At 32.0% G+C, this 11,045-nt stretch overlaps 2 protein-coding genes across 3 annotated transcripts; both read left to right on the forward strand.

The window, feature by feature from the left end:
- The first annotated feature begins 512 nt into the window (after nt 1–512).
- Nucleotides 513–5,722, forward strand: LOC106709844 (rDNA transcriptional regulator pol5). The gene is made up of 6 exons (XM_014501728.2): nt 513–725; nt 1,085–1,270; nt 1,816–1,998; nt 2,655–2,861; nt 2,943–3,693; nt 3,798–5,722. Exons 1-6 carry the CDS (start codon nt 588–590, stop codon nt 5,720–5,722), a joined length of 3,390 nt encoding a protein of 1,129 aa, XP_014357214.2. The 5' UTR covers nt 513–587.
- A 574-nt stretch (nt 5,723–6,296) lies between these two features.
- LOC106709851 (ubiquitin-conjugating enzyme E2 G1) lies at nt 6,297–9,335 on the forward strand. 2 transcript variants are annotated; one of them, XM_014501739.2, is made up of 5 exons: nt 6,297–6,468; nt 6,869–6,971; nt 7,249–7,346; nt 8,126–8,304; nt 8,995–9,335. In XM_014501739.2, the coding sequence occupies exons 1-5, from the start codon at nt 6,423–6,425 to the stop codon at nt 9,073–9,075; spliced, it is 507 nt and encodes a 168-aa protein (XP_014357225.1). In that variant the 5' UTR covers nt 6,297–6,422; the 3' UTR covers nt 9,076–9,335. The 2 variants fall into 2 exon arrangements, with proteins under 2 accessions (XP_014357225.1, XP_014357224.1); XM_014501738.2 differs by having other exon boundaries at nt 8,735–9,078.
- Nucleotides 9,336–11,045: the final 1,710 nt, after the last annotated feature.

An 11,045-nucleotide genomic window follows, 5' to 3' on the forward strand; every position in this document is an offset into this window, starting at 1 on the left:
AGAAATTCATCATCAACCTGCCCTTATCCCTATGGAGGGTCGGCACAGTATGCACTACTCCTCCATACATCTCTATCAGCCGTCATATCTGAATTTACCCCCTTCTTACGCATATCTTCTTTCACACAATCCATCCATACTTTCTTTGGTCTTCCTCAACCTTTATAGCCATCCACATTCAATCTCATTACTTTTTTGTTTATATGATTATCATCCCTCCGCATAACATGTCCAAACCACGCTAACCTTCTGCTCCTCAATTTCTCGATAACTGGCGCTACTTTCAAACTTCCTCTGATATGCACATTCTTAACTTTATCTTTTCTTGTCACACCACACATCCATCTTAGCATACGCATCTCAGCTACATGCAATCTTCTTTCATCCGAAACCTTGGTGGCCCAACATTCAGATCCGTACAATAAGACAGTTAATTTTAAGTTCTAGTAAGAAATTAAAATCCTATATGGCAACTTTTCTCAAAACGTCAATTTGTCAATGCCAAATGCCAATGCCATGCCATGCGGATTTCCTTCAAGAAGCTTAGCGATTTAAAGTGATATATATAGCAATGTTATATTAATAAAATGAATGAAATATCAAATACTAAACCTTTAGAGGTGACATCTTCATTATTAGATGCGTTTGAGTTATTAAAAGCAAACAAAGATGATGTGAAACTAAATGGCGGTGTTAGAATAATATCACGCCTTGTGAACGATGAGGTTAGTTTTTTATTTATATTTGAATATGGCTCTTAAAAATGTAAGTTTTGATAAATTTTAGTAAACAAAAAAAGTAAAAAAAATTGATGCAAATGAGATATTTCTACTCTTCCAGATTAGCAAATTAAGTACATGTTTAATGCCAACAAACTGTGTATCAGATGTACTCCTGATTATATTTGAAGAAATTATAGTATTTCAAACCAACCAATTCAGTTCACTTCATCTACAAAATATTCTCTATATATTTTTCAGTTTTGTATTATTGTAACAGTTTCTAATTCAAGTTATAACTGTATGCTCATTCTAGCTCTTCTCTTTTTCAATATAAAAAGCTAATCAATATATGTTTTATTCAGGGCGAAAAAGAAATACAGTATGTTTTACGAAGAGTGGTTAGAAGTCTGGGTGCCAATGTCCCTGAAATGCGAACTGGACATTTTGCAATGCTTGTTGCATTGTTAACTAACTTTGAACAGATATCTGTTTCACAATTATTTGAGCTGATTAAAAAAGAGTTACATGCCAATGGATCATCTAAAAGTGTAAGTATTATAACAGTTTTGTATTGGAAATAAGTGATATTATTAAGCACCTCAGAATATCTAAATACTAGCTTTTACCCGCGACTCCGTCCGCGCAGAATATAAAATAGAAAACGGGGTAAAAATTATCCTATGTCCTTTTCCTGGTCCTAAGCTACCTGCCCACCAATTTTCAGTCAAATCGATTCAGCCGTTCTTGAGTTATAAATGGTGTAACTAACACAACTTTCTTTTATATATATAGATAGATAAACTAGCTGTCGCCCGCGACACCGTCCGCGCGCAGTTAAAAAAAAAAAAAAAACAAAATGAAAAATAGATGTTGGCCGATTCTCAGACCTACTGAATATGCTCACAAAATTTTATGAGAGTCGGTCAAGCCGTTTCGGAGGAGTGCGGTGACGAAAACTGTGACATGAGAATTTTATATATTAGATACAAATACATGCAAATACATTTTGTAACCCTTGTACTGCTATTACAATAAAATATGCTAATATCCTTCTACTAATTAATAAATATAATTTTATAACTTTCATTTTCAGGAAGTTGGTGATGTTGCACTTGGTCAGATCCTAGTATGCAGTGCCATTTTCCGATCTGGCCGCATGTTGAAATGTACGGAAGAAGAACAAAAACAAATAATGACAATTTTAATGAAAGCCAGTAACAAGAAATCTTATTTGAACACTGCAGCATATGTCTTGTTATTAGATTTTATCAATGGTGTAAGTTTAAAATTTACTTTAATATATAAATAGTTGTATATTATTATATAAACTACAATGATAATTACATAAACAAGAAAGTAATTAGATTTAATTTATATGGTTAAAAGGGTAGGGAAAGACTTGCATAATTCTTTCATGCAATCTACTTTCTTAGAAGGGAATTTATTCAGTACATACTAGAATAATACTTCAAAGGGAAAAAGACAGGCTGATGACATTACTGGATTCTAAAATTGCATGAATTGCCACAATTACAATGTAGGATAAATATTAAAATTCACAACTCACACTTGTAACCCAGAGAGGTAGGCAGAGATCATGGATCTCCATTTGGTGCGGCCAAATGAACCTCCACAATCCACTGTTCGCCATTTCGAGAGATGGAATGTGATGGGTGGTGAGCCGCGTCACCGTCTTTTTTCTCCCGGGAATTCACACAAAATGTGCAGGTTGCATCACGATGTTTTCACTGTACGAACATTGGATAAATGTACATATACATATAAATCGAAAATCGAAAAATACATTGGTACATGGTGGGAATCGAACCCAGGTCCTGTAGATAGCAAGTCAAGTGCTTTACCCCTGAGCCACCGACGCTCTATTAAAATGTCATCTCAAATATTTTAATTGTATATATTTTTCCTTTCAAGCTTGACGAAGACCAATTCTCATTAATGGTATGGTCAAACATTAAAGAGGACTTTAAAAAAGACTTGAAGGAATACCATTTGGACTCCCTTTATTTTCTTCTAGTAGTTAGTACAAAGTTTCCCAAAAAAGTCAAAGTAAAAAAATTGTTGTCTGTCCCTGAAATACTACTTGAAGATAATTTAAAAACAATATGTGAAAAATTACTGGTAAGAATTTATTAATATTGACTAATATGTAAGCATTAAGTTTTTTTTGTAACAGAATAAATCAATCATATTTTGTTTTAGGCGGGAATTGATTTCAGTTCAGTAAATCACCCTATTTATAAAGAAATTGGAAGGCAAATTGCAAAATCGTCAAATTTAGTACAATTTTGGGTGACAGGTATTGACAGTCAACTTACGAAACATAATAGAAACAGGGAACTTGTTTGCATTTCCCTGCTCACTACAATACTACAAAATCTAGATGACAATGTTGAATTGATTCCTGAACTATTAAGTACAAACTTTTTTAAATTATTCATGGATTGGTTCAAAGGTCTACAAACAGCCAGTAAGATAAGAAATAAACGAGACAATGAAGATGATAATAAAATAATGATTAAGAATCAAAAGGAATTACTGAATGCATTAGCAAAATCGTTAAAATCAGACAAAGTTACTAGTGAAGTAAGAGTTGAAACTTTAAAGAAACTACTATTTAATCCTGGAGAGATTAATTTTTCTGAAGTCACAGGAACTTCTATAATAAAATCTATAGCTGCTGATTTAGATAGCGACGGTGTAAAGAAAATAGCTAAGCTGTTGAAAAATGTTCTCATGAATGCTTCAAAGAAAACCGTTAAAGAGGATGTTGAAAGAAATTGGTATAATAATGAGAGAGTGAAAGCAGCAGAGCTTCTCTCATTTCTGGTGAGTCATGAAGCTGTGAAAGATGATACGGAATTTAAAATTACAAATATGAAGTTATTAATGTGTTTTGGATTCTTCAAAATTGGCGGAGACGAGACTGTTGCTGTGAGTGGTGAACTAGCAGGTAAAGTTACTCTATATATAAAATCATTATGAAAATTACTGTAACCATGATTTTGAAACCCATAACTATTTGTCTGATTTTAAAACAAATTTATTTATTTCTAGGTTCAATCAAGTCTTGCTTCTACAGATGTTTCTCATCACGTTTTTCGAATGTAGACAACTTAGTTACTGTTTTATCATCATTGTGCAATTTCATATCAACAATATTAGAAAAGGAACAAGTCAGGGCAAAAATTGAAAAGCAGTTTACAACTGAAAATATGGAATGTTGGCAAATGGTAACAGATATATGTGAAAAAATAGAAGATGTTGATTCAAAATCGAAAGTAGACAATGTTTTTCTGATACTGCTCTATCAGTTGGGACTGTTTTTATTTTCGGAACCTGCACATGTTAAAGTTGCTAGGAGTTCTATAAAAGAATTGAAAAGTTGCTATGAACATTATAGGAAGGCAAATGTAATAGTTAAACGAAAGAAGCAAGAAACATCAAGTGATGAGCCTGAATGGATTGAGGTGTTGATTGAAGTGTTACTATCCATATTGTCAATTGAATCCAGTGTACTTCGTTCTGTAGTACAATGTGTTTTTCGATTGCTCTGGGAGTATTTGACACCATCGTCTATTGGACAAATAGTGTCTGTTATAGATCCTGAAAGTGAAGCAAATCCACTAACAGTAGACAGTGAGTCAGAAGATGATGACAAAGATGATGAATCTGATAACGACGATAATACTGACAATGAAGATGAAAATACTTCAAAAATGAATGGGGACTCTGAAAACGATAGTGATAATAGTGACAGTGACGGTGATGATAATGACGATGACGACGAAGAAATGAAAATACCAGATCAATTGAGAATGGCAGTACAGAAAGCGTTAGGTAGTGCAGCACCGGACACTGACACAGAAAGTATAGATGCTGACGCAATCAACGAAGAAGAAGGCAAGAAACTTGACGATGCTCTTGCAGAAGCATTTAAACAGTTTCAGCAAGGCAAGAATAAGAAATCAAAAAAAGATCGCAAAGATAAAAAAGCTTTATCAGATTTTAGAGTCAGGGTATTGGACTTAATTGACATTTATTTGGAAAAGGATCCAGCGATGGATGTTTGTCTAGCTATGATAGCGCCGTTAACAAGGTGTTTAGAGTTCTGTATGCAAGACAATCAATTAATAGAATTGGAAAATCGAGTTAGGAAAACTATAAAGAATCTATGTAAAATCAGAAAATTCTCTTCCACACAGGATGTTACAATTGACATATTAAGTGACTGTTTGAAATCAATTATTGACAAAGGTGGACGGTCACACTTCATGTTTCAAGCATTAGGTGATGTTGTCACTTTCTTTGCCACATTTATAATACATTGTTCACTTAAAGTTACTGTCAACACACCTAAAAAGAAAAAGCCTTCATTGCTTCTTGACATTTTTAAAGATGCTCTTCAAAACTATTTCCGAAATCGAAACTGTTTGCTTCCAATAATTTTCTTTCACAATGTATTGCAAACGGAATGGGATGATACATACGATCTTATCACTATAACATTGGAAAATATTTTTAATAAAGATGTACGCCATTTTCGACGTAACGAAGGTATTGAGCTTCTGTCAGGATTTTATAGAGCACTGAATAGGAATAAGCCATCTACAGAAACTCTTTTGACGAAATTAAATCACATAGAAAGTGAATTTGAGAAACAGCTTTCAACCGTTGTTACACTTGGTGAAGAGTTTAAAGTAAAGACTAACTTCGTTACATTATTAAAAAAATTGATAAATACAATGAAAGGTTTCCATCAAAGTAGTCAAATTAAAACAAATTTGAATTTTCAAACTTTGTTAAATTTGGTAAATCAAATAAAGACCACAGGAAAATGTGAAAATGTTAATAATCAAGCAAATAAAAATCCTCAAAAATCTAGTAAAAAGAAGAGAAATAAAAGAAAAAAATCACAAAACGGACTCACTGAGCCTCCAATGAAAAAAGTTAAAAGAGATGTTAACTCGACAGTTAAGTAAATTTTAATAATGATTATGGTTTGAATAAACGAAATAAAATTTTAAAACAAATTGTTTTATTTATGAATCATTTGTTCATTTTCAGATCAGACATTTTAATTTCGCTCAATAGGAATATCATTAACGTCTCTAAATAAGTTTTTTAATTAGACCACAAAATGACAAAACAACCTAGGATAAGACAAATTCGTCATGTGGTAATAATTTTGTTCGGCGATTAAAGGGTTGAATGTTACCGACTAAAATTATTCAAATGCATGATAAAGCGTATCATGAATTTAAATAATTCTTCCGAGACTTCGCCTTGTCCGATAATATCTATTGTCTAAAACAATTAGAACCTGAATGTTCACCTGATTAGTAAAAACTAAAGTTCGGTATACAAAACATCAATCGAATGCAGGTTCTTTTCTATAGGTTTACCTTAATAATAATAGCGTATGTTCCGTTTCGAGCTAATCTATTCAATAACTAGAATTCGTTTTCAAAAGAAATTATCACACATTAGTAATTTACTAATATTATCTGTGAACTTTCTTTAAAATAGTAGTTTCTTATAATATTGGTAATGGCAACATTGTTTCGCCGGAAACAAGCAACAACTCATATGTTTCACAAACTGCACAAAACTCAGCCAGCCATCTTTTGTGGGAAAATCATTTATTTCGTGTCGTCAGGGTAAATTTCATAATTGTAATTAATGTCAGAGCCACAGTCTTCGCTTTTATTAAAAAAGCAACTAGCAGGTAAATGTAGAATGTAGTCATAAATTATTTTTGTGAACCATCATTGTGTGAGCGTCAAGCGATCATGTATCCATGCAATCATTGACCTTACTGTGTCGAAATTTAGAGACGATAATGCTTAATAATAAGGATCATTTAAAATTAGCACTTAAAATATGTATCTTAAAAAAATAATAAACTCCGCATTATATCTCTAATCGCGTAAGTAAAATCAATATTCGCAATGACAGACATTCGTTGCCAAAGTCAAATAAAGAAATGACTAGGTGTTTCGAAATGTTTACGCTAACTTGGCAAAGAATCACGTTACATTTATAATACTAGAATATTTAAAAGTAGGTATAGTTTTATAACTTACGTATACGAAGACGTCACTGAAAATTTACGTTTGGTTTTACAGAACTAAACAAAAATCCAGTGGAAGGTTTTTCTGCTGGATTAATAGACGACAATGACATTTACAGATGGGAAGTTCTCATTATTGGGCCTCCAGACACATTGTAGTAAGTACAATATTTATCAGAAATGTCTTATAAATTTTAGGATTCAATATAGTTTATCTTTGAATATAATTTTATTCAGACTGTACCTATATTTATAAATCCATAAAAATCTTAAATGTATTTGATTCAGCCTAAGTTCTATTAGTGGTATGGATGTTAGGTGAGTAATTTAATTTATATTTTTATCTAAAGAGTCAAGCTAGTAGTAATATAGTCACTAAATAGTTATTTCATATAATTGCATTTTCTAATCCAAAAATGCTTGATCTTTTCACAGTGAGGGTGGATTCTTCAAAGCACACTTACATTTTCCAAAAGAGTATCCTTTGAGGCCACCACGGATGAAATTTGTCACTGAAATTTGGCATCCAAATAGTAAGTTTTATTATAACCATTATACTTTACTAATTAGAGTTAAAATTTAATAATTTAGAACCTGTACATGTTATAATATTTATACTATATTAAGACAAACATTTTCCTGATACACATGACTTTTTTTTTAAAAAGACAAAATAAAATTTCACATACAAATTAATCACTTTAATTCAAACATCAGTCTTACTAAGATTTTAAATGTGAATGTTTGTATGTATGATGGATGTATGTTTATTAGAAGGTATCTCCAGAACAGCTTAACAGATCTGAATGAAATTTGTCATGGACATAGAACATAGTCGGAAGAACATGGGATACAATTTTTTTTTAATTCCGTGTGAACGAAGTCGCGGTCGACAGTTACTTACAAACATATCCATTATAATGTTTTCTACAAGTATTGCTTCATACATAAGACAACATCTACTTTTTTAAAAAGAATGTGAACCACTATGCATTTATAAAAGTGTGTGGACAGTGGAAACCCACTCTGATACTGAGCTGAAGTCCAAACACATTCAGACCCACTGACATTACACTTTGCTTTAGTACTTTAAATAGCATAATGATATTGAGCATATCAAAATTTTATTAATGATATTCAGGTAATGAAGATTAGCTCATTATTTATACTTACTTTCTAGAAGTTCTTAATTTAATCAACAAACGTAATCACCCCTTTAACCCAGAGGTATAAGTAGAAATTATAGATTTCTATTTGCCATGACACACTCAAGTAAATTTATTTAAGTTAATGTTTATAAATACATTTTCAGTTGAAAAGAATGGTGATGTTTGTATATCAATATTGCATGAGCCCGGAGATGATAAATGGGGTTACGAGAAGGCATCAGAGAGATGGTTACCGGTACATACGGTAGAGACAATTCTTATAAGTGTCATTTCTATGCTGGCTGATCCCAATGACGAGAGTCCTGCTAATGTTGATGCTGCAGTAAGTTTTTTTTTTTATATTATTGATACATATAGCTGTTTTATGTGGAGCTTGGTATATTTTTTTTTGGTAAGTTTTTAATTATTTGGTTCAGAGATTTTGAATTATTACACCTTTGTTGTGTATGAAAGACATTTAAAAGTCTCCACAATGTTTTTGTGAAGATTTTTACTTTTGTTTGAAAAAATATATATAAAGGTTTCTAAATAATTTTTAATGTTACTATGGAAAATGTTCGAAGTGGTGTGGTTTCTTTTTGCCTTTATAATATTAGATATATCATTTTTATTTACTGGAATTGCAAATTCTTGCTTGGGTATTATTTTTTTCATTTATTTCAGATGAAATGTATTATGTATATTTATTGTGTGTCTTGAATTGTCATACAAAATACTCATAATAACATACATATAATTGTTTGTCTTCACAGAAAGAATGGAGGGAGCGATATTCGGATTTCAAAAAGAAAGTTGCCAGATGTGTTAGGAAAAGTCAAGAAGATTGCTTTTAGGAGCGGAGGGATTATAAATATAACAGAATTTTGCAATTGGAAAAGGGCTATACACAACAGAAAAACACATTGAGATAACAGTTACATCACTTTAGGTTGCACACAATATTGGCAGGCCCACCTGACCGCAGTTGACAGTCCGAGTTGTAGCCGAGTCCTCATTCTGTTTCTTTTTGCAGAAAGAGTGGAGAGAATCATATTCGGAGTTTAAAAGGAAAGTAGCACAGTGTGTAAGAAAGAGTCAAGAGGATTGTTCCTAATTAACAGTGCCCTTTTTCATTGATTTATTTGGATAGTGAGTGTTTGGTGATGCAATTGAGACGTTGCAGGCTGGGCACAATGTGATACAGTGCGAGCGCCCACCCATCCGGGCTAGAGACAATATTGAAATTGATTTAAAATAAATACTTATTGTAATGAAATGGTATCGCTGCCGTATTTTATAAATAATAAATTAAAAGTAGAATCCAAGTCTTTTTCATCTTTTTTAAGACATGTTAGCTAGCTATTGTTATGATGTAAAAGTGTATGATAATTTTTTTTTTTAATAGAAAAACAAATCTGCATTTGTTCTCTTAAATTCACATAATTAAAGTTTGATCTCTTTATAATAGAAACCAAATCAGAAATTATTTAGTTGTATTTATTACTCGACGAACATATTTATATTGTAATGCTACGAGCACACATAATTGTATAAAAATCGTAAAATGCAATGCCTAATATTGTGCCTGTGTATAAACGTTTAGTTACCTCGATACATTGATTTGATGTTCTCCTGTACCGCATCTCACTAGTGCTTATTTTAGTAGTCAAATTTTAATAATAATTTTGTCTGAATAAATGCATATTTTGTAAAATTATGTTTGTATATTCTACCTTTGCCCAAACAGCATTTAGAATGAATTTAACATAAAAATGGTGTTTCATTTTATAAGTGCTTTTAAATTGTACAATCAATTGGATAATAGTTTTAAGAAAATATAAAACAAGTGTACCTTAAATTACATAGCTTTTGGAGACATTTTGTATAAAACATGAATATATATTTATTTTATGAAATTGCTTTCATATTGTAATGTTCCAGTTGCTGTTATCGAATATACACATGCAAAATCATTTTTATCGAATAACTATTTAATTTGTAGATATCAAATGCTTTCGAACAAAATTCTGTTCTATTTTTTTAAATAAAGCAGTTTTCACATTAGTGCATGTTCAAAAAAAAAAATCGATAATTTGTCATATTAAAAAGTAATTATAAAAATCGATGCATTCAAGTGTTTGTGAGGAATGTTCAATTTTCTTTGTGTATGTATATTTTTACTATAAAATCATAATGCAGTGCTAATAATTTTTCATTTGCACACCCAATTTATTAATCTTACTAATATTATAAACTAGCTATTACCCGCGACTCTGTCCGCGCGGAATAAAAAATAGAAAACGGGGTAAAAATTATCCTATGTCCGTTTCCTGGTTCTAAGCTACCTGCCCACCAATTTTCAGTCAAATCGATTCAGCCGTTCTTGAGTTATAAATAGTGTAACTAACACGACTTTCTTTTATATATATAGATAAAGATGAGAAAGTTGGATGTTTGTTACTACGTATCTTCAGAGTGGCGTAACGGATCACGCTCACGCTGAAATTTGGCATAAATGTAGAACATAGTCTGGAAGAACAAACAGACTATATATAGTAGGGAAGCCGAAGCGAAGATTTTTCCCAATCCGGTTACAATAACGAAGTAACAGCCCGAGCCGAGGCTCCTTAGGGAACCCTCGAGCCTAGTTACTTGGTTTAGACTAAGCGCCATCTGCGCCCGGCCACCTCAAACCCGATGAAACTGTAAATGCCTCTTCAAGGCAAACAGTGATTAAGTCACAAAAAAAGCAAGGATTTTTGGATTTATTCGAGCTTGGCAGCATAAAATAAAAGGGAATGCTTGCTTTCTATCAGGTACTTTCATGACACAGAATGGGCCATAAAGAGCCTCATATTTAGGGCAGTTGATCAGAACAGTAAAAAAATCGATCGATAAAGTATCTCAGACGCGACAGATCAAGACAGGCTGAGTTACTTAAATTCAGAAAGATCTACATTTAAAACATCTGGCACTTTGCACAATGCATAAGGAAACAAGAGAGTCGCAATGCTCCACAAATACAATACCTCTTTGAAATGGTTGAGCGCGATTATTATTTTTTAATTATGGAGGAAATCTTTC

Source organism: Papilio machaon, chromosome 21 (genome assembly GCF_912999745.1).
Source record: "Papilio machaon chromosome 21, ilPapMach1.1, whole genome shotgun sequence".
In the NCBI taxonomy this organism is placed as follows: Eukaryota; Metazoa; Arthropoda; class Insecta; order Lepidoptera; family Papilionidae; genus Papilio; species Papilio machaon.

Coding starts and splice junctions, on each gene's coding strand:
- LOC106709851 (XM_014501739.2), top strand. CDS start 6,423: ATGTCAGAGCCACAGTCTTCGCTTTTATTAAAAAAGCAACTAGCAG. Junction 6,469..6,868: donor ATTAAAAAAGCAACTAGCAG/GTAAATGTAGAA, acceptor TTGGTTTTACAG/AACTAAACAAAAATCCAGTG. Junction 8,305..8,994: donor CTGCTAATGTTGATGCTGCA/GTAAGTTTTTTT, acceptor TTCTTTTTGCAG/AAAGAGTGGAGAGAATCATA.
- LOC106709844 (XM_014501728.2), top strand. CDS start 588: ATGAATGAAATATCAAATACTAAACCTTTAGAGGTGACATCTTCATTA. Junction 726..1,084: donor CACGCCTTGTGAACGATGAG/GTTAGTTTTTTA, acceptor TGTTTTATTCAG/GGCGAAAAAGAAATACAGTA. Junction 2,862..2,942: donor CAATATGTGAAAAATTACTG/GTAAGAATTTAT, acceptor ATTTTGTTTTAG/GCGGGAATTGATTTCAGTTC.